Source organism: Zeugodacus cucurbitae, chromosome 2 (assembly GCF_028554725.1).
Source record: "Zeugodacus cucurbitae isolate PBARC_wt_2022May chromosome 2, idZeuCucr1.2, whole genome shotgun sequence".
Lineage (NCBI taxonomy): Eukaryota > Metazoa > Arthropoda > Insecta > Diptera > Tephritidae > Zeugodacus > Zeugodacus cucurbitae.
The window spans coordinates 33,432,453-33,456,869 of record NC_071667.1 but is presented as its reverse complement, the minus strand read 5'-3'; the positions used below and the strand labels follow the sequence as shown (position 1 = coordinate 33,456,869).

The window sequence follows — 24,417 nt, the reverse complement described above, 5'->3', positions numbered from 1 at the left end:
AGCACAAACATTCACTTAAATTTACCCTTTAATTTCTGTGTTTTAGCTGCTAATGGCACGGCCAAGTGCCGGTAAGCTCAAAGATACTGAAACTGCTTTGCCCTCTAGCTCATTGGCAAAACCCAGTTGAAACACGCCATGTCGTTCCAATTCTCGTGCTTGTGTTGACCAAAAGGTTTAATTGCACGCAAAAAAGTGACATTAAACGTAATATCTGGTGTGTGAATGATTTGTGTTCCATGTAGCAGCGTTTGCGTCCATAGTTTTGGATTTGCTTGCAGCACATATTCATCGCTTCGAAAGTTCTACGCTGCTACAATAAGTGACACCAATAAGTTTGCGTACCTTTAACGCGCCATATGAGGTTTGAAATATCTGTGTGGAAAATTAATTAGAATTTAAGGCAAGATAATATTATTATATTCAACAATTATTTACGTATTTAATGGTTTCGCCATTGATGTTGACCATTGTTGGCGTAGCTTCTATTGCGTGCTTCGAATTGACAGTGCAATGAACTATTTCTGTATCACCCTCTTCAATTCCATATTTTGGCTTTAGAAAACCTTTATTTTACGTTTTACTTATTTAAATATGCGTGCTTCAAAAATTTAAACTTTAATTAGGCTGCAGATCACTGAATTAAATAAAACACGCAAAATAATACTTCACAAGCAGCCATGATATAGCTCAAAACAAAACTTGTTCAAACACGAGAACTTTGGTTGTTTCTTTCTATCATTCAGTGTGCTGTATGAGAGAAGAGTTGAGTTAAATGTTTATGCACATTTTACCCTTTGTTGTGTATGTGTGTATGTAGTGGTGTTATTAAAATTTCTTTGAATGTGTTGGAGTTTCAGTACCCATGACTTGCTGGGAACTGTTCTCGAAGTTATCGAATCTGGTAACACTAAACCGCTATGAAATTGGGGAAAAGTTACGCGGTGTTCCAATATAATTTTTGATTGTGAAATATAAATACATGTATTTAGTGCTTTGTAGCAATTATGTTGTGGAAAGGAAATTGAATGGTAAACCAATTTCACTTATGTATTTTTAGATGTATAAACAAAATTTATTTATCGCATACTGCAGAGATGAAAGCAAAGATCGATAAGGTAGCAATCATATATATCCTCCAGTTGCTCGACGAAATTTTACCTAGTGATGATTCTGTAGAATTTAACGCATTAAATAACCCGGTCGTAACACGATCAAGAAATTGTTTTCATGTTGCCACACGCTCACCCTTTTTTACTACTACTACGTCTTGATTTCAATTTTTTCGGGCAAGGACGTTTCAAGTTGGTGATCAAGAAATTATCAGCTGAGTATAGAGTTCTCCAATTCTCAAATTACAAGTATCAAAATTTTAAAATTAATGACGAATAAAGTTGAAATAAGAGAATTATTCACTTTTACGAAATTGTACACAAGCAGTGCATTCGTGTTCGTTAGTGTGATCAACTTCAATGCAAGTTCTTTCCCGTGTAACGGCGGCGTAATATGTATAATGTTGGCGAAGGAACTCGGTTTTTCGTAGGGGAAATCCTCATTACATTTGGTCGGCAAAAGATTTTTTTAAATTATTTGAAATAAAATGTAAAAAAGTGAACGTATATTTCTTTTGTTTTTGGAAAAATAATCATTTACATGAGTAGTGTCACAACTCGAAAAAGCTATTTAAAGTTTTCTATTGTCTCTTATTTAGCAAATATAGAAAAATACTACACTTTTATTGACTAAACTAGTAAAGTGCTGATAATAAGTGCACTAAAAAGAGTGTACTAAAGTTTTTTCTTGGTCATAAACGTCTGCCAATTTGAATGTGTCGTTATTGCTAAAAAACAAAATGGTAAGAAGAATTCAAATTTCTTTTCACCAAAATCTATGTAACGTAAAATATGACGTTCTTTCTGAAAAAAAAAACATGACTAATAGTTAAAACAGTGAACGACGTAAACCCGTAGACGGAGAGAGCCGAAACGACCTGTCCTATGAGATTTTAATGTAAATCATCACCGCTTCAACCGTACGCTGCCATAGATATCAGGGATAAGGGGATGTCCAACTTATTCCAGTGTGAGAGCAATCGCCAAAACCGTCTTAAACTATTTATATTAATTATCCAAGCTGTTTTTGCTCTTGGGAACCTTCAAAAACTTTTTAGTAGGTACAATAGCCTCAACAAAACTGCTATTAAAAATTTCGAATAACTTATTAAAAAAATAAACGATTTCCGCGATATTAATAAAGCTAACACTATTTGAGCTTAAGGCTCCAGAGCTGTAAAGGGATAACATACCAGAAGCGACCGTATTAATCAACACTTGAGACGCGAATTTAACCCTATTTTTTTGGAAGGTATTGGGATAAATATGAGCATTTATGCGCGCACCGATAACTCGACTTAGAGTCCATTTTATAAAAATGGATTATATAGGACCAACTTACGCGACGATTTTTAAAGAAAACTTGATTTTTATTATTTTGTAAGCAGTTCCGGCTGCATTTTATCAAATGGGGGCTATCGTAAAAAAACATATTTCCATATTTCCTTGCCATTAACATTGAAAAATTAATTTCTAACGATTTTACGCTGCTTTGAGTGCAACCTGGAAAACGAGGCCAATCTGAAACAAAAATATGCAAAGTGTTTTCTGATGGAAAACTAAACTGGTGCTTTAGGTATCTGTAAGCAACGGGCGACAAGAGAAATACACCCAAAGCTATGGTTTTAAAAAAACTATCATACCGCTGACCGTGATTTTGACGTTCACAATTCAAAAAACGACTCCTAATACAAGCTCCTATCTGAAGAGGAACATTGCTACAAACTAACTCAAGAGTGTCGGACTCTTCCCCAAATGAACTATTTCTTATTATTTCCCTACATATTTCTAATTCAGTGGCCATTTGGACCAACTGAGCCTTTAAACTTCTATTCTCCTGTTCGTTTTCATCTAATTTTAGATTTGAGACAGCTTCTTCAATAGGAGCGAAATCTTTCGTACCCATCTCTATGGGTTATTCAAAAAGAGAATTAGAGGCATTAAATGTAGGCTCGACAATTAAATTAATATCAGGACCGGCCCCAGGACGTAATTTTTTTTTGTCGCATTTTTTCCGAAAAATGCCGTTCACAGGCAAAAATGTGTTTAGGTGTTTCATCCTTCATATTTTCAAAAACACCTAAACTTTCAAGCCAACATTTAAGGGTATTAAAAGAATAAAGTATAAAAAGCATGAGAAATAAAATATATAATAATAGAAAATATATATAATTTCGAAACACAATATTTTCATTTTTTACTATTATACACACAGATTTTCAACAATTTTTCAATAATTTAAATTCTCCTATTTATACCAAATTTCGATATATCGCAAATTATCGAAACAAAATTTTCACTACAATTGAAAAGTTATCTATATCATTTTTATACTCTCGCAACCTCTTGCACAGAGTATAATAGTTTTGTTCACCTAACGGTTGTTTGTGTCGCCAAGAAATATAAGAGTTAGATATGGGGTTATATATACATAAATGATCAGGATGACGAGTGAATTTGAAATCCGGATGTCTGTCCGTCCGTCCGTCTGTCCGTCTAGATAAGATATCTTAATGAAACTTGGAACACATGTTCCCTGACACCCTGAGGAGGTTGCTTTCGAAAATGGGCAAAATCGTTCCACTGCCACGCCCACAAAATGGCGGAAACCGAAAACACATAAAGTGCCATAACTAAGCCATAAATAAAGCTATGGAAATAAAATTTGGAATAAAGGATCACACTAAGAGGGGGCATATTTGGATGTAATTTTTTTGGGGAAGTGGGCTTGGCCCCACCAACAAATCGGTTATTTGTATTTAACTCGCAATAAAGCTATATAAACCAAACTTTTTGCAGTCGGTTTTCTTACATACCCCACCACACAGCATAAAAATAGTTGAAATCGGATGATAACCACGCCAACCTCCCATACAAAGGTTAGGTTGAAAATTGCTAAAAGTGGGTTAACTCACTAATTGTATAAAGTCCATTGAAAGTTGGAAACCATAATATTAGGTTAGAAGCAACGAGGTCCTCGTGTTCGATATCTGGGGCCTTGAAAAGTTATGGTACGATTTCGACAATTTTTTCACACGTGAAGCCAGAGAAGATATGCACTAATTATGTAAAGTTTTATTCTGTTATCTTCATTGGTTCCTTATGGTTACATTATAAAGTGAAGGAATGAGATGGATTTCAAAATTGAGTTATAAGGAAAGTAGTAGTGGTTGTAAACCGATTTCGCCCATTTTTTGTCCGTGTTATCAGGGTGTCAAGAAAATATTATATACCGAATTTCATTCGAATCGGTCGAGAAGTTGCTGAGATATGGTTTTTGACCCATAAGTGGGCGATGCCACGCCCATTTTCCATTTTGTAAAAAAATCTGAGTACAGCTCCCTTCTGCTATTTCTTCTGCAAAATTTTGTTTTTCTGACGTTTTTCGTTAGTTAGTTAACCCACTAATAATTTTCAACCTAACCTTTCCATGGGAGGTGGGTGTGGTTATTATCCGATTTCAACTATTTTCATGGTGTGTGGTGGGGTATGTAAGAAAACCGACTGCAAAAAGTTTGGTTTATATAGCTTTATTGGTTTGCGAGTTAAATACAAATAACCGATTTGTGGGTGGGGCCACGCCCACTTCCCCAAAAAAATTACATCCAAATATGCCCTCTCTTAGTGTGACTTAGTTATGACACTTTATGTGTTTTTGGTTTTCGCCATTTTGTGGGCGTGGCAATGGTCCGATTCCGCCCATTTTCGAACTTGATCTTCTTATGGTGCCAAGGAATATTTGTGCCAAGTTTCGTCAAGATATCTTAATTTTTACTCAAGGTACAGCTTGCACAGACGGACAGACGGACGGACGGACAGACATCCGGATTTCAAATCTACTCGTCACCCTGATCACTTTGGTATATATGACTCTATATCTAACTCTTTTAGTTTTAGGTGTTACAAACAACCGTTATGTGAACAAAACTATAATACTCTCTTTAGCAACTTTTGTTGCGAGAGTATAACAAGTAAGGAAGGGCTAAGTTCGGTTGTAACCGAACATTTTATACTCTCGCAATTTATTTATTTAACTTTATTTATATTATATAATATACAATTTGACCCACATATTCGTCATATATATTGTATAAAGTCCATTCAAATTTGGAAACCATAATATTAGGTTAGAAGCATCGAGGTCCTCGTGTTCGATATATGGGGCCTTAAAAACCTATGGTCCGGTTTCGGCGATTTTTAGAATGGGGCTGCCACACTATAAACATAGTATTTGTGTATAGCTCTGCACCGATATCATCACTACTGCTTACTTTATATATTGTAATGTAAACGATTCAGATCGTCTCCAAAGTTCTGGTATATAGGAAGTAGGCGCGGTTGTGAAGCGATTTGGCCTATTTTCACAACATATCATTGGGATGTAAGAAAACTATCACAAACCAATTTTCATTGAAATCGGTCGAGTAGTTCCTGAGATATGGTTTTTGACCCATAAGTGGGCGACGCCACGCCCATTTTCCATTTGAAATTGTGTTTGTGACGTTTTTCGTTAGTGAGTTAACCCATTTTTAGTAATTTTCAACCTAACCTTTGTATGGGAGGTGGGCGTGGTTATTATCCGATTTCTTTCATTTTTGGACTGTATTAAGAAGTGGCTAAAAAAACGACTGCAGAAAGTTTGGTTTATATAGCTCTATTGGTTTGCGAGATATATACAAAAAACCGATTTGGGGGCGGGGCCACTCCCACTTTCCCAAAAAAATTACATCCAAATATACACCAACTTTGTTGCGAGAGTATAATTATTAAAAGATATTAAATTATCTAGCAAACATTAAAATTTACTTATATGTAGTGTCCGACCAATACCAAATTTTTGGCCGATGTCGATGCCGATGCCGATTCTTTCATTAACAACTTTATTTGGTAAATTAGTATAGTAGCTAAAGAAAAACAAAGACAAATATCATCATAAAATAAGTAAACAACTCAGTTCATATGTAAATATGAAGTTGTTTAATCATTTAATTAATATTCAAAACTAAATAAATTATTATTATAAGATATATGTTGATAGAAAAAATGAGTTATTCGGGTTTTCTCAAAGCGAATCAGTAATATAGCTTTTTCCTTTAAGGAAAAAAAGTAGGTCTAGTAAAAATAATCCGTTATTTTCAAAGAGATGACTTTTGTCATTTATATCTCGCATTGTGAAAGGCGTCACATAGTGATAGTCACCCGATAGAAACTTCGGAAGCTTGTTTGAGAGGTTCTTTTGCATGCACCCTAAGTACAGGCCAGCACCAAGTGATTATTACGAGATCCTGTCTATGGCAACGTTTTAAAAATTGACTATCCTAGTTCCGAATGCTTCTATAACAGCCTCGACCAGCTCCTACTATTTTTAGTCTTCGTTTTTCACACCTACAGTTGAGCGATCGTTTTTTCACACCAACATGCCCGAAGCTTCGCAGCAGAACAAGCGAAAACAAATCAGTTGCTGTCTGAATTTTGAACAAGCAACATCTTACTCGTTCGCTAAAGCACTGAATACACTTGCAGACTTGTCTGTACTACATGTCATGTATGACATACCGTCGCATCGTGTAAAGCCTGGTCTGCATACCAAATTTTAGGTCTGCATGCAAGTATGCACAAAATTGAAATGTTTCAATTTTTCTGCTCGTCTTTACGACGGGTAGCAAAGTGTATTGTGTGATACGCAGACCGATCTCATTCTTGCTACATTCATTCTCCTACAGGAGAGAATTCAGTAAAATCTTTACAAATATGTTCGCACAAAAAGCGTTGCTTTCGTTTTTTTGCTTTTCATTTTCAGCGCATCCCGAAATTACAAGCAGCGTCACACTTGCATCATCCGATACCATAACGTCCGCTCACAGATTGCAACGAAATGATGTATGAACAACTTGTCGCATAAGTGTACAGTGAACTGACTTGCGACACGGTATGCATACAAGTCTGCAAGTGTATTCACTGCTTAAAGCAAATCAGACACTCGCTACGGCAAAATTTGTTCTTGCACTGAGCAAAAAAATGGATCAATTTTTTATGTATAAAAATGAAAATAATCTTGCGCAATATATGTTGAGCATTTTTTAAATTCTTATAAAGATATTTCTAATCTTCAAATTTCCGAATAAAAATAAATATAGAAACCACCTAACGGACAAACATACATATATGCGATTTAATGAGAATCAAAAATTATGAATATGAAATTGACGTTAATAAAATAATTGAATAAATCAAAATAAACATATTTTTTAATTATGAAAACTTTTTTCGGTGTAGCTGCTTTGTTTACTTTTTCTTTCGCTACTTGCTTCGTTTCTTGTTCTTCTTAACTAACATTTGTATAATTTTTTACTTGTGGTAGTTTGGTCGAGACTGTTCTATAATAATGGCTTTATGACAATTTTTCAGTTATTCGGATTGTTTTCCCGCAGAGAAGAGTCGGCCGAGTCTTACTCTCGAGTCTCTCACAACGCAGGGTTACCAGTACCGAGTATTGTATTAATTAAAAAGTAAATTTTAAATTCTTTAAAATTTTCTCAAACTAACTCAAAATCACAGTCGAATACAATTATTTATAAATCGTTAGACTATTTTTAATTGTTGGATAGGAGTTTTGATCTTTTATATTATGGGAAAACAAAACTGAAAATCTAAATGTGTGAAAACCAATCTAGACAAGTTGAGCAATGGGAACATAAATTTCTCATTATTTCTTTGCTTCTACGGGCATGACATTTTACAAATTTTGGTTGCTACGGACGGGCGGAACGTTTTTGGCTGTTTGAACCAGAGAACGTATAATATAGAGAAGGTCCAATTGCGGACCAGCGTGTGAATTGTCAAAAACTAACAAAACACGATGAGTGTGTTTCACCTCAGCAAGTTCGGAAGGAGAAATTTTAACAGTGCCACGTTTACAGAACTGACCATTGAACGAAAAATATACTCAGACATTAACATCGATTCTCTTGTCGTGTGTTGGGCTTTTGGCTTATATGTTTTCACATGTATGTATGTACATATATGCTGATATATTTATTTTTGAAATATTTATGAATACATACTTGTTTTTAGGCACAATGTACTTATAGACCAAAATATGTATATTTGTTATATTTTCAAAATGTACTTATGGACCAAACTATGTACATTTGTAATCTTTTATAATATGATATATGTACATATGTACTTTCATAAAAAATATTTACATATTATTATACTTAATAAATATGCACTTACGTACATATGTATGTATGTACACGCTTATCAGTAAAGAGCACGTGCACTATATACATACATATATATGTTTGTAATAAGTGAAGCATACATAAGCTTACATATGTATGTATGTACATATTTGCGTGCACACCAGAGACCTGCACAAGCGCACCGCCACTCTAAATACACCGCGTGCTTACTCGCATCCCAGCAGATTTTAGGATGATCGTTTGAGACCTCCTGGATTAATCCTTTAGGAGATATCCTATACTCCCTATTACTCCTATTACTCGTGTGTAAATACACGTAAAATTGTATACTCGTTTTTAACATTATGTCATTGGAACGCGAGTACTCCTTTTAAACTCCTAATGGAGATCTTTATGATTACTGCTATAGGAGATCTCTATGATTAATCCCAAAGGAGATCTCTATGATTACTACTATAGGAGATCTCTATGATAAATCCTATATTATTTTCAACCTGCAATTATTTTAACAAAAACAAATTTTTATAATTTTATTTTTTATTAAAGTTTTTTAATTAAATGAATGTACATGAAATCAATTATTTTTTTATATTATAAGTGTTCCTGTAGAACTGAGCCTTACATTTGAGAAACGCCTTTTTGATCTTTGCCTCAAAATCAGGGTATGCGTAATCATCTTTTAAGTCCTCTAAAAATTAAACTTGATGACATGAATTGAAATTATGTATTACCGTAAAGAAATTTATTAAAAAGTGCATAATTCTTCAATGCAACTTTTTTTTGGCTCCATCCCAATTCATCCAAAATTTTTGATAGGGGTCTCTTTGAAAATTTTTGCTTCAGATACGCCACCTATAATAAACTCAAACTGTTTAGTAACATCTTATCAAATGTATTTTGTCATACTCACAATTTCTGCCTCATGCTTATTCAAAAGCAAGGATTCTGTAGATGCTAAATCATTCATGTTTTTAATAGGAAATATCATAAATTCAATCTTCATCGTCAATAATCCGCTCCAGGAGTATAGTGTTCTGCGCCGATATTTCCTCTAGCTTCGGTATTCTTTGTTCCATGTTTCTTTCTTTCCACATCATTTTCATTTTCACTTTCCACATAATTTTCATTTTGTGTATTATTATTTTGTTTTTTATATAAATTATTGAATTTTTTATTCACTAGGCGTTTTAAATGCCTTTTAGAGTACATTTAATTGTCAATTTAAAATATTTAATACTCATTAGATATAAAACACTTACGTCTGCACGCTTTAAAAAACACAGTTGAAATGAACAATTGCTTGAAGACAAAAATTAACAGTTATTATTTCCCGTTAAATTGTAATTTTTGAATCAAAAGTTTAAGCTACGAAAAATTAAAAAATCTCCTTTATTGCTCCTAAAGGAGGACAAAAGGAGATCAATACTGAAATGAAGTAAAAAAAATCACAATAGAAGTATAAAATCTCCTTTTTTGCTCCTAAAAGATGACAAAAGGAGGTCAACACTAAAATAAAAAAAAATATATAAGAACAAAATTAAAAAATCTCCGTTACTGCTCCTAAAAGAGGTCAATAGGAGGACTCCTTCATTCCTCCTTTCATGAGATCTCGCTTTTAAATCTGCTGGGATATTTCTCATACTTGTGTATCAAAAACACTTAGCCAAATATGTCGCGATGGTTTTAACACTCACAGAATTTTTCCACTTAGCTCAAAGCGGTTAAAAAAAAACTTAACTCTCTTCTGCTTATTCATGTTATTACTTAAGCTGAGCGACAACACAAAAAAAGCGGTTTGAGTAAATGACATTCTCAAATTTTAGCAACTCTCTGAGTATTGAGTTCATTTAATACTTTGTTGTTCTTTGCACGCCTTTTTGTGTGTTTTGTATGTGATTTACACGAGTGGCAGATCAAGCAGCCGAAGACGCTGTCATCCATGTGCTAAACCCCTGTAAGAAACAGCTGAAGGTCAAATGATCAACAAAACAATAGTTAGCATGGACAAGAAATAATAATCACTTTTTTCTAAAAGCAAACTTTGACTATATTAAAAAGGGATATAAATATTTAAATTTTACATGCTAAAGATTTTTTAATACTAATTATCGTACGAACAGTCAATAGGTTGAGTTTGTTCTTGCAGGGAATGTTCCACAACGAATGACACACTTGCGTCAGCATACATAAAACAACAAAAAAGTTTGCAGTTCTTAATAAGCAACGCACAAAAAACTGATACACGACGAAAAAAGAATACACGAACAACAATATAATAGTAAACACTCAAGTACACGCGCTACTGGTGATGAGTGTGTCTTGCTTTTTCCTTTGCTGGTCTTGAGTATGATCACCACTTGTCAGTGAAAATCAGAAAGAAGAGTGTGTAAAACAAATACAATTAATATGCAATAGAAAGTATACGACAGGCTCAGTAGCTTCTCCACTCATAGTTCTTTGAGTAGATGTTAGCTCACAATGCATGTCTATGAGTGCATTGAGTGCTTTTGAAGCAGCCCAGTAGCAAAATAATTCACTACTGAAAAAAGTAAGCGAGTTGGTAATGGATTGTGGGGCAAGAAACGAAAAAAATTTCGCTTTAAAATCGTTGTTGTTATCTTCAAGAAATGTGCGAATTTTATTCATATGAGTTGGTCATCCGCACAACTGATCGACTCAGCCCTCTAAATTTCATAGGAAATAGGTTGTGTGAGAAAACCGATGCTTTTTTGTTGTTGTTCTTGGTTGTAATTGGTAACCGTTAGTCCTGCCATGACGCCGACAACTGTTGTCTTCAATTTTAATGATTGTCGTTTTTAGTAAATTTTAAGTATCGGTTGAAAGCGGTCGCGTGTGAAGTATTAAAAGTTATTTAAGTATGTACAGCAAACGTCGTCAAAGAAGATTAATTAATGCCGAAATAAATGAAATTCTGAACAATTTGCTGATAAAGCAAGTGCTTAATAAAGTGGAGAAGAAAACAAGATTCCCAGTTTGTGACGTAATGCAACTCGCGGAAATTGAAGATGATGTTTCCAAAAATAAAGGTATATACGTAAGTCTAAAGTCTTACCAACATATATGTATATAATAAATTCATTATCAGCAACTAAATCGGTGTATCAGGTGTCTATTATAAAAAACATTATTGGATCACTTGGAGTTACAAACGGAATGAAAAAAATTCTCAGCGACAGCGTCATGGTGCAGTTAAATTATGATGGACTGCAAGACAAGGTGGCATTCAAGAAGTTTGAGTGCCTAAATAATGCCATATATGGTATATTTTACTTTTCCGTAATTAATAAGTCTTTGTTTTGATACACTTTGTTTATTTTTTAGAAGCAATGCAAGTGGAAGGTTTCACTAAAGAGAATTATGAGCGGGAGCTCAAAAGAGCTTTCAAGATGGGTAAGAACCGATATCACAAAGCGGGCTCTTTGAAAAAGCAAAAAGATAAACAAATATAATAAATTAAAGTATGAAAACAATTAATTTAAGTAACATTGACATTATTTTTAAATGTAAAATCTTAATTATAGTAATTTTGTACAGAAATGGATTTCTTTATTATTTCTAATTGAATTAAAAAATATAAAACTACACTGAAAAAAAAAACTAGTAAAACCAAAGTATTCTGCATTTGCCACAAATACTTTTTGCATTAGAAACGTGCCCAAATACTTTGAGTATTTGTTTTAAAAGTGCGAGCACTGTTGAAGTAAATGCGTCAAGTATTTAAATTAACAGTGGAACACTTTTGATCGAAATACGGGGCACTGTTGTAGCAAATACTTATACATTTATGTTAACAGTAGAAGTATTTGAGATTAACAGTAATTGCTCTTGATTCAAATGTAATCGTATTTGTGTTATTGTTGTGTTTAATGATTTGCTTACATTATTTTCTAAACGCCATTTTTGCAAGTTATACCGGAACTTAATTTTGTCCGCAATTAGTTCTCTGGCATTAAAAATTTCGTCAATGTCGTGGGAATGGATCATCTGCAAAATTGCTACAAACTAAAATGAACACAATAAATTAAACTGTTCATCACTATCCAAAATTACGGACTCATTGTCGACATTTTTCGTTGTAGGGGACACATCTCTCAACGGACATTGCTCGGCAAATAACGACAGCTCAGTTGATGGTATCAACTCCTCACTCATTGTGTAAACGAAAATGCACAAAAATTGTTTTTAAACACATATTTTTGTTGAAATAAATGTGTATATAAACCATATCATACCTGCAGAGTAGACTTTTCGCAAATGTCGTCTTTTATATAAAAAAATCACTGTAGAAATCCCTTTTAAACAGCCTCCGTAAGCAGCGGGCGATGCGGCAGGCACACTAATGCAATTGCAAACTATGTAAGCTCCTTTTGCGCAGCTTCACTAAACGCGAAATGTCTTGAAGTAATCACTTTCACTTAAATTAATACTTTCAGCACATATATTTACCTATAAAACCCAAATTAAAGTATTTGCGCACGCAACACGTGTTTCTGTTAGAATGATCGATGGAAAAATGTAAGCGTCAACTTCCCTGTCATCGTATGGAGAAACAGTAAAATTAAATGCGAAATGGTTGTGACAAATACTTTTACATTTAAAACTGTAATCAAAAGAAAATTAAATACGAAACCTTTAAAACAACTATTTTTATACTCTCGCAACAAAGTTCCTACGAGGGTATTATAGTTTTGTCCACATAACGGTTGGTTGTAAGTCCTAAAACTAAGCGAGTTAGATATAGGGTTATGTATATCAAAATGATCAGGGTGACGAGAAAAGTTCAAGTCCGGATGTCTGTCTATCCGTCCGTCTGTCCGTCCGTCCGTGCAAGCTGTAACTTGAGTAAAAATTGATATATCTTAATGATACTTGGAACACGTGTTCCTTGGCACCATAAGAAGGTTAAGTTCGAAAATCAGAAAAATCGGACCACTGCCACGCCCACAAAATGGCGAAAACCGAAAACACATAAAGTGTCATAACTAAGCCATAAATAAAGCTATGGAATTTAAATTTGATATGAAGGATCGCACTATCGTCGATTCGGCTATAACCGGCTAAACGGTTGTAACGTCAATCACATACATACATACATGAAGGATCGCACTATGAAGAGGCATATTTGGATGTATTTTTTTTTGGGGAAGTGGGCGTGGCCCCGCCTCCAAATAGGTTTTTTGTATATATCTCACAAACCAATAGAGCTATATAAATCAAACTTTCTGCAGTCGTTTTTTTAGCCATTTCCTTATACAGTTCAAAAATGACCACGCCCCCCTCCCATACAAAGGTTAGGTTGAAAATTACTAAAAGTGGGTTAGCTCACTAACCAAAAACGTCAGAAACACTAAATTTCACATAGGAAATGGCAGATAGAAGCTACACTCAGATTTTTTACAAAATGGAAAATGGGCGTGGCGTCGCCCACTTATGATTTCAATTATTTCAATGAAACTTGGTTTGTAATAGTTTCCTTACCTCCCAATAATATGTTGTGAAAATAGGTCAAATCGCTTCACAACCACACCTACTTCCTATATACCAGAACTTTGGAGACGATCTGAATCGTTTACTTTACAATATATAAAGTAAGCACTAGTGAAGATATCGATCATATATCAGTGCTTCTATCCTAATATTCGGGTTCAAGAGTGGAGTTCAAATCCGAATGTCTGTCTGTCCGTCCGTCCGTCTGTGCAAGCTGTAACTTGAGTAAAAATTAAGATATCTTGATGAAACTTGGCACACTTATTTCTTGGCACCATAGGAAAGTTGAGCAAAATCGGACCACTGTCACGCCGAAACCGAAAACACATAAAATGCCATAACTAAGCCATAAATAAAGCTATGAAAATTTGGTATGAAGGATCGTACTATGAAGGGGCATATTTGGATGTAATTTTTTTGGGGAGGTGGGCGTGGCCCCGCCCCCAAATAGGTTTTTTGTACGTATCTCGCAAACCAATAGAGTTATATAAACCAAACTTTCTGCAGTCGTTTTTTTAGCCACTTCTTAGTACAGTCCAAAAATGAAAGAAATCGGATAATAACCACGCCCACCTCCCATACAAAGGTTAGGTTGAAAATTACTAAAAATGGGTTAACTCACTAACGAAAAAAGTCACTAACACAATTTCAAATGGAAAATGGGCGTGGCGTCGCCAACTTATATGTCAAAAACATATCTCAGGAACTACTCGACCGATTTCAATGAAACTTGGTTTGTAATACTTTCCTTACATCGCAATTATATGCTGTGCCTACTTCCTACATACCAGAACTTTGAAGACGATCTGAATCGTTTACTTTACAATACAGTATACTCTCGAAAAGTAAATTCTTAGAAAGTAAATAATCGCGGAAAAGTTAATCACCTTTAAGATTGATTACACATGCACCTCGAAAAAGTAAATTTTTTAATTTACTTTTCAGAGAGTGTGATAAAAAATTCTAAACGAAGCAAGCAGCGTTTTTTACGATGTTGCAAAAACTCTTACTCTCTGGTTTATCGCGTCTTTTTAGTAAATAACTTGATCCACTGGTTTAAAAATGAAAACGATGCAAATCAGGTGTCAGATTTTTTGAATTGTCGTACAAAAATGGCCAGAAAAAATATTGCAAAAGAAATTAAACAAAAGAATATTCAAGATTTTTTCTCTTCATAGTAAATACATATGTATGTATGTAAATGTAAATATGTTTTTCATGTAAATCCAAATCGCTCATTTACTTGAATAGTGTCACAACTCAAAAAACACGATTTTTGAGTTGAGTATGCAGAAATGTGCTCAATTTCATCGTCCATATTGTATAAAAATTTCATTCCGATGCGCAGAAAAATAAGCGGTGGAATAAGAATGTGCCGTTATTAAACTTGTTATGTTGCAATATTGTTTAACCACAATAACGACACTTCTCAGTTGTGCCAGAATTAGTTATACTTTTTTACGAAACAACGACATATTTTGTGTTACAACACATATTGTCATAGGGTGAAGTTGGTTTTATTTTCAGAAAGAACGACATATTTTGTGTTGGAACGATATTGGTGAAAATTAATTAAATTTTTCATATTGCTTTTTTTCAGCAAAAACGACACATTTGACTTATGACAGCGAAATTGATTTATATTTTTCACAAATAACGACATTATTCAAAATGGGTCACATTTATGCCCAAGAAAAAGCATTAGTACACTCTATTTGGTCTATTTCTGCTCAACATTGTATTTAATATATTACAGGCCACTAAATTTGTCATTAAACTGATGGCAATTTTCTATATTTGCTAAATAAGGGACAATTGAAATCTTTAAACCGCTCTCCTGAAAAATCGACTTTTTTGAGTTGTGACACTATTCAAGTAAATGAGCGATATGTTTTATTGAAGCAAATAAATGAATGCATTTTTTAAGTTTAAAAATGCATTTAATATTATAAAAATAGATAATTTATGTATATATTTGGAAAAGTAAATTATTCGAAAAAGTAAATTACCCAAATACCAATCGATTTACTTTTCGAGAGTATACTGTATATAAATTAAGCATTAGTGAAGATATTGGTGCAGAACTTTGCACAAATACTATGTTTATAATGTGGCAGCCCCATTCTAAAAATCGCCGAAATCGGAGCATAGGTTTTTTAGGCCACATATATCGAACACGAGGACCTCGGTGCTTCTAACCTAATATTATGGTTTCCAACTTTCAATCGGACTCATTGTCGACATTTTTCGTTGTAGGGGACACATCTCTCAACGGACATTGCTCGGCAAATAACGACAGCTCAGTTGATGGTATCAACTCCTCACTCATTGTGTAAACGAAAATGCACAAAAATTGTTTTTAAACACATATTTTTGTTGAAATAAATGTGTATATAAACCATATCATACCTGCAGAGTAGACTTTTCGCAAATGTCGTCTTTTATATAAAAAAATCACTGTAGAAATCCCTTTTAAACAGCCTCCGTAAGCAGCGGGCGATGCGGCAGGCACACTAATGCAATTGCAAACTATGTAAGCTCCTTTTGCGCAGCTTCACTAAACGCGAAATGTCTTGAAGTAATCACTTTCACTTAAATTAATACTTTCAGCACATATATTTACCTATAAAACCCAAATTAAAGTATTTGCGCACGCAACACGTGTTTCTGTTAGAATGATCGATGGAAAAATGTAAGCGTCAACTTCCCTGTCATCGTATGGAGAAACAGTAAAATTAAATGCGAAATGGTTGTGACAAATACTTTTACATTTAAAACTGTAATCAAAAGAAAATTAAATACGAAACCTTTAAAACAACTATTTTTATACTCTCGCAACAAAGTTGCTACGAGGGTATTATAGTTTTGTCCACATAACGGTTGGTTGTAAGTCCTAAAACTAAGCGAGTTAGATATAGGGTTATGTATATCAAAATGATCAGGGTGACGAGAAAAGTTCAAGTCCGGATGTCTGTCTATCCGTCCGTCTGTCCGTCCGTCCGTGCAAGCTGTAACTTGAGTAAAAATTGATATATCTTAATGATACTTGGAACACGTGTTCCTTGGCACCATAAGAAGGTTAAGTTCGAAAATCAGAAAAATCGGACCACTGCCACGCCCACAAAATGGCGAAAACCGAAAACACATAAAGTGTCATAACTAAGCCATAAATAAAGCTATGGAATTTAAATTTGATATGAAGGATCGCACTATCGTCGATTCGGCTATAACCGGCTAAACGGTTGTAACGTCAATCACATACATACATACATGAAGGATCGCACTATGAAGAGGCATATTTGGATGTATTTTTTTTTGGGGAAGTGGGCGTGGCCCCGCCTCCAAATAGGTTTTTTGTATATATCTCACAAACCAATAGAGCTATATAAATCAAACTTTCTGCAGTCGTTTTTTTAGCCATTTCCTTATACAGTTCAAAAATGACCACGCCCCCCTCCCATACAAAGGTTAGGTTGAAAATTACTAAAAGTGGGTTAGCTCACTAACCAAAAACGTCAGAAACACTAAATTTCACATAGGAAATGGCAGATAGAAGCTACACTCAGATTTTTTACAAAATGGAAAATGGGCGTGGCGTCGCCCACTTATGATTTCAATTATTTCAATGAAACTTGGTTTGTAATAGTTTCCTTACCTCCCAATAATATGTTGTGAAAATAGGTCAAATCGCTTCACAACCACACCTACTTCCTATATACCAGAACTTTGGAGACGATCTGAATCGTTTACTTTACAATATATAAAGTAAGCACTAGTGAAGATATCGATCATATATCAGTGCTTCTATCCTAATATTCGGGTTCAAGAGTGGAGTTCAAATCCGAATGTCTGTCTGTCCGTCCGTCCGTCTGTGCAAGCTGTAACTTGAGTAAAAATTAAGATATCTTGATGAAACTTGGCACACTTATTTCTTGGCACCATAGGAAAGTTGAGCAAAATCGGACCACTGTCACGCCGAAACCGAAAACACATAAAATGCCATAACTAAGCCATAAATAAAGCTATGAAAATTTGGTATGAAGGATCGTACTATGAAGGGGCATATTTGGATGTAATTTTTTTGGGGAGGTGGGCGTGGCCCCGCCCCCAAATAGGTTTTTTGTACGTATCTCGCAAACCAATAGAGTTATATAAACCAAACTTTCTGCAGTCGTTTTTTTAGCCACTTCTTAGTACAGTCCAAAAATGAAAGAAATCGGATAATAACCACGCCCACCTCCCATACAAAGGTTAGGTTGAAAATTACTAAAAATGGGTTAACTCACTAACGAAAAAAGTCACTAACACAATTTCAAATGGAAAATGGGCGTGGCGTCGCCAACTTATATGTCAAAAACATATCTCAGGAACTACTCGACCGATTTCAATGAAACTTGGTTTGTAATACTTTCCTTACATCGCAATTATATGCTGTGCCTACTTCCTACATACCAGAACTTTGAAGACGATCTGAATCGTTTACTTTACAATACAGTATACTCTCGAAAAGTAAATTCTTAGAAAGTAAATAATCGCGGAAAAGTTAATCACCTTTAAGATTGATTACACATGCACCTCGAAAAAGTAAATTTTTTAATTTACTTTTCAGAGAGTGTGATAAAAAATTCTAAACGAAGCAAGCAGCGTTTTTTACGATGTTGCAAAAACTCTTACTCTCTGGTTTATCGCGTCTTTTTAGTAAATAACTTGATCCACTGGTTTAAAAATGAAAACGATGCAAATCAGGTGTCAGATTTTTTGAATTGTCGTACAAAAATGGCCAGAAAAAATATTGCAAAAGAAATTAAACAAAAGAATATTCAAGATTTTTTCTCTTCATAGTAAATACATATGTATGTATGTAAATGTAAATATGTTTTTCATGTAAATCCAAATCGCTCATTTACTTGAATAGTGTCACAACTCAAAAAACACGATTTTTGAGTTGAGTATGCAGAAATGTGCTCAATTTCATCGTCCATATTGTATAAAAATTTCATTCCGATGCGCAGAAAAATAAGCGGTGGAATAAGAATGTGCCGTTATTAAACTTGTTATGTTGCAATATTGTTTAACCACAATAACGACACTTCTCAGTTGTGCCAGAATTAGTTATACTTTTTTACGAAACAACGACATATTTTGTGTTACAACACATATTGTCATAGGGTGAAGTTGGTTTTATTTTCAGAAAGAACGACATATTTTGTGTTGGAACGATATTGGTGAAAATTAATTAAATTTTTCATATTGCTTTTTTTCAGCAAAAACGACACATTTGACTTATGACAGCGAAATTGATTTATATTTTTCACAAATAACGACATTATTCAAAATGGGTCACATTTATGCCCAAGAAAAAGCATTAGTACACTCTATTTGGTCTATTTCTGCTCAACATTGTATTTAATATATTACAGGCCACTAAATTTGTCATTAAACTGATGGCAATTTTCTATATTTGCTAAATAAGGGACAATTGAAATCTTTAAACCGCTCTCCTGAAAAATCGACTTTTTTGAGTTGTGACACTATTCAAGTAAATGAGCGATATGTTTTATTGAAGCAAATAAATGAATGCATTTTTTAAGTTTAAAAATGCATTTAATATTATAAAAATAGATAATTTATGTATATATTTGGAAAAGTAAATTATTCGAAAAAGTAAATTACCCAAATACCAATCGATTTACTTTTCGAGAGTATACTGTATATAAATTAAGCATTAGTGAAGATATTGGTGCAGAACTTTGCACAAATACTATGTTTATAATGTGGCAGCCCCATTCTAAAAATCGCCGAAATCGGAGCATAGGTTTTTTAGGCCACATATATCGAACACGAGGACCTCGGTGCTTCTAACCTAATATTATGGTTTCCAACTTTCAATGGACTTTATACAATATATATGACGAATTAAATAAAGTTAAATAAATAATAATAGAGTATAAAATGTGCGGTTACACCCGAACTTAGCCCTTCCTTACTTGTTTTTATTACAATTGTACCTAGTATACAATGTTTAAATACTAACAACAATTCAATTCTAATAACTTAAAAATAATAATTAAAAGCTAAATGTTAGAGAAATTCATTTGCTGATACAGTTGCCTTGCTAAGTCTGAAGGCCTCTTACGTTTCAGTCAGTTTTCTCGTTCAGCAGTACCGATGAGTCTGGATGCCTCTTCATTTACATTTCATTTCAATTGAAAATTATTTTTTAATGCCTTTCCACTTTTTCTGCAATTTTATGCAAAAACAGTCCTCATTCATGAACCGTTGCAATTTTGTATTTTTCCTCCACAGATAAAACAATTATTTTTCCCAAATTTTAGAACAAATTGAAGAAAACTAATCAATTAAGTACCACACAAAATTTGGTGTCAAATTATGCGAGATAATTAACATTGCATTTGAGGGCAAATTTTTATACTGTTTTGGCTTTCATTTCATTAAAATTTTATAAAGAATCGTATTATATCCTTTTATAGCTTATTTTGAGGCAAATTGTTTTAAAAAAGTAGTGCTCTAACTTAAATACTATGGAAAATATTAGATATCAACCAAGCAAGCATGGGGGGAGGCGGTATCCTGGTGACGCGCAGTGCACCTGCAAATGAAGATATAATGCACCTCTCACTCCAAAAATAGTACTTTTCAAGGCAATAGACACCGAATTACCTTTTACTGACACAAACGTGGGACAATTTGTACATTAATATTATTATAAACATTATACCGCTGGAGAATATGTATGAAAAAATGAGTTTAAAAAATTTAACATACCTAGAGATAAATTTAAACTGCAACTCAAGTTTGAATTAGGAAACACTGCACTTAGGCGTTTATTAAGTTTATCATATATAATATGAAAATAAACTGCTCTCACTATTTATTAGAACCGAAAGCGAGAAAATATTTAGCTGAAATAGCTGTTCAACTAATGTCATTCATACTTTTTCACATTTTACATGCATATGTACATATTATTATTAATTTGTAAAGACTGGTTTAAAGAACCGGTGACTTCGTATCGAGACTTTCTTTTCTTTTGACAATTTTCGTGCGCGTATTAATAATATGTTATATCTAATTTGCTTGATTTTTTTTTTCATACCACTTTATCAAGGTATTGATGCATTCAACGGATTCCGAAAACTCACTTTTAAGCTGTTCACGGTAAGGTGGTTATCGGGTTATGTGATTATTAGATTAAAAATAACCTCTATGCTCCGTGAACAGCCTATGTATGGTTATTTGCTTATTTTTACACAAACAGCTGTTCATTGTTTACAATTTTAGTTTAATGAAATTCCTACTTATAAAATGCCTAAACAAAGTTTAAAAAGCAAAATAATTGAATATAAAATAAGTTCTGCTGTTCAGGAAATGGACTTTATTGAAGGTGTGTGCTTATTAAATAATCCGAATTTTGAGGCATTTCTGTATTTCTGTAGACACTAAAATTGGAGTATAAATTAATGACAAAAAATGTATATTTATTTTTTACTTTATGATTCTTACTTACTTTGATGATTTTTGATAGTTTTAATGATTTGTGATGCTTTTCGAAGCTTTTTATTTCGGTTTTAATTTGCCGATTGTAAACAAAAAACAGCTGTTAATAGCAGGTTTTCCAATAAGAAAATCTAATTGGAAATGCCATTCGCTTAGTTTTATTTATTTTTTGTGCTGCCATTTAGTAAAATTCCAACGACTTTCTAACACTGGAAATAAGCAAACAACCACATAATCTGTAAACAAGGGCCTAGGTTGGTCAAAGTTGGTTATTTTGTCATAACTATTGTACCTCTCGAAGTGTATCATCGTGAGAACTATTTGTTCTAATCAATATAAGCAATAGAATTTCGTTTTCGCTGTCGTATTGATCATCGTTCCGCCATAGGCCATGCATGAACAACTGTATTTTTTTAAAACACATCAGAAATTTTTTGTTTAAATTTCGCAGCAACAACGAACTTCCATTTGATCTGGTAAGTGTACATGTTAACGTACAGGTTAAGGTGGATTTTGAAGCTAAAGGTATTTATTTTAACTTGTCAAATTAATTAAGACTAACATGATTTGTATTTTTTGTGAAATTAGTGTTTTTTATTACCTATTTTTTTATATTTTTTTCTGCGTCTTCAATGTGTGTGTTTTAATTCCCCCCTTTATTTATATTTTATATAGTATTTAACAGAGTCTTAAGGTAATAAAAGTGTTAAGGTTAGGTGCGGAAAGCTGCGGATGTATTTGCAATCGTCAAAATAGTAATTGCCTTTGAATTAACTATTTTTAACTTCAAACTGATCATAATTTGGCTTAGAAAGCTTGGAAAGAACCATATAAGTTTTTATTCTAATTATAATGGCTGCTGAATGGCAGTGAAAAAATTAACTATATTAAATTGGTTTATAATTTGCTTTTTTCCTACATGATTTTTATACTCTCGCAACAAAGTTGCTAGACAGTATTATAGTTTTGTTCACATAACGGTTGTTTGTAACACCCAAAACTAAACGAGTTAGATATAGGGTTATATATACCAAAGTGATTAGGGAGAAGAGTGCAGTTCAAATCCGAATGTCTGTCTGTCCGTTCGTCCGTCCGTCCGTCTGTGCAAGCTGTAACTTGAATAAAAATTAAGATATCTTAATGAAACTTGGCACACTTATTTCTTGGCACCATAGAAAGGTTGCTTTCGAAAATGAGAAAATCGGCCACGCCCACAAAATGGCGAAAACCGAAAACACATAAAGTGTCATAACTAAGCCATAAATAAAGCTATGGAAATAAAATTGAAGGGGCATATTTGGATGTAATTTTTTTGGGGAGGTGGGCGTGGCCCCGCCCCCAAATAGGTTTTTTGTACATATCTCGGAAACCAATATAACTCTATAAACCAAACTTTCTGCAGTCGTTTTTTAGCCACTTCTTAATACAGTCCAAAAATGAAAGAAATCGGATAATAACCACGCCCCCCTCCCATACAAAGGTTAGGTTGAAAATTACTAAAAGTGGGTTAACTCACTAACGAAAAACGTTAGAAACACTAAATTTCACGTAAGAAATGGCAGATGGAAGCTGCACTCAGATTTTTTTACAAAATGGAAAATGGGTGGTGGCGTCGCCCAGTTATGGGTCAAAAACCATATCTCAGGAACTACTCGACCGATTTCAATGAAACTTGGTTTGTAATAGTTTCCTTACATCCCAATGATATGTTGTGAAAATAGGCCAAATCGCTTCACAACCACGCCTACTTCCTATATATCAGAACTTTGAAGACGATCTGAATCGTTTACTTTACAATATATAAAGTAAGCACTAGTGAAGATATCGGTGCAAAACTTTGCACAAATACTGTATTTATAGTGTGGCAGCCCATTTCTAAAAATCGCCGAAATCGGACCATAGGTTTTCAAGGCCCTATATATCGAACATGAAGACCTCGGTGCTTCTAACCTAATATTAGGGTTTCCAACTTTCAATGGACTTTATACAATATATATGACGAATATGTGGGTCAAATTGGGTATTGCGAGAGTATAAAATGTTCGTTTACATCCGAATTTAGCCCTTCCTTACTTGTTTTCTTTCGTTTCTGTTTCATTTCTGCGAATTCTCAACTAGTTTATGTGACTTTTGGTGAAATTCTCTGCGTATGCCGTTGAAAAGTTAAGACTATGCTTCACAGGATCATTTCTTGAAGTCAGTCTTCATGTACTTTCTTTGCAAATCGAAAGTATTACTCTTGGTTGGTGACATATTCACATGTGTATGTATTACATTTTTTTTTTTATAGTAGGAGGAAGCATCGAAAGCCGAAGTGCGGAGCTTTAATCCGCTAAACCTAAGCTACTCCCAACACTGGACTCTCCCACGGAACCACCGGATTAAGTATTACTTCGTGGGAGTGCCTAGACATTTTAAGTCTCCTCTAAGAAACGGACGGACTGACGCCTACCCTGCTGTAAATGTCTCAGTTCTGTCATAATTAAAGCTGCTGCTTCGCTAACAGCGTGCCATTTATCGGAGGACTGACACATAAGTGCAGTCAAATTTCCACCCGTAAACTACCTCCTAAGGTAATTCTCAGCTTATCCCGTATACTTAAAAAACGAGGGCAATGAAAAAATACATGTTCACAGTTTTCTAACGACTCTGTACATATCGGACAGTACGGACTAGTGTCATGACGGAATTTGTACAGGTAGCTTCTGAAGCACCCGTGACCACTTAATATTTGGGTCAGGTGGAAATCAAGGTCCCCATGCAGTCTATTTATCCACGAATGAATGTCGGGTATTAGTCTGTAGGTCCACCGTCCTTTGGTTGAGGTTTCCCACCGTTGCTGCCACATTGTGATGCTCCTGTTCCTCTCTTCTACCTTTCTTGTATATGAGTGGGGCCCTCGAAATTCATGCATTCGGGCGAATTCTTTTCCCTGGATGTCTATGTGCGGCATACTAGGTAGTACTTCAGCTGCTTCGCTGGATATTGTTCGGAAAGCACGTGTTATGTGCTGAACACATAGAAGACGACAAGCGACGAGCGACATCTGTCAAATATTAAAATACACGCGT

General features: G+C 34.2%; 2 protein-coding genes across 4 annotated transcripts in view; one reads left to right on the top strand and one right to left on the bottom strand.

The window, feature by feature from the left end:
- Positions 1-24,417, bottom strand: part of LOC128921901 (putative nuclease HARBI1) — a 199,948-nt gene that overhangs the window by 1,972 nt on the left and 173,559 nt on the right. For both annotated transcript variants that reach the window (XM_054230881.1, XM_054230882.1), the window contains exons 2-3: positions 439-637; positions 26-375 (exon numbers count right to left, since the gene is read on the bottom strand). The gene's annotated coding sequence lies outside the window, so the exon portion shown is untranslated. The remainder of the gene's footprint in view (positions 1-25; positions 376-438; positions 638-24,417) is intronic.
- On the top strand, positions 10,610-11,915 carry LOC128921910 (uncharacterized). Of its 2 annotated transcripts, none has more exons than XM_054230923.1 (3): positions 10,610-11,367; positions 11,427-11,600; positions 11,666-11,915. In XM_054230923.1, the coding sequence occupies exons 1-3, from the start codon at positions 11,199-11,201 to the stop codon at positions 11,788-11,790; spliced, it is 468 nt and encodes a 155-aa protein (XP_054086898.1). In that variant the 5' UTR covers positions 10,610-11,198; the 3' UTR covers positions 11,791-11,915. The 2 variants fall into 2 exon arrangements, with proteins under 2 accessions (XP_054086898.1, XP_054086894.1); XM_054230919.1 differs by having other exon boundaries at positions 10,660-11,367; positions 11,663-11,915.

Bases quoted from the DNA above. Each gene is read 5' to 3' on its own strand.
- LOC128921910 (XM_054230919.1), top strand. From the start codon at position 11,199: ATGTACAGCAAACGTCGTCAAAGAAGATTAATTAATGCCGAAATAAAT. The intron at 11,368-11,426 runs GTATATACGTAA...ATTCATTATCAG, and splicing joins TGATGTTTCCAAAAATAAAG to CAACTAAATCGGTGTATCAG. The intron at 11,601-11,662 runs GTATATTTTACT...TTTATTTTTTAG, and splicing joins CCTAAATAATGCCATATATG to AAGCAATGCAAGTGGAAGGT.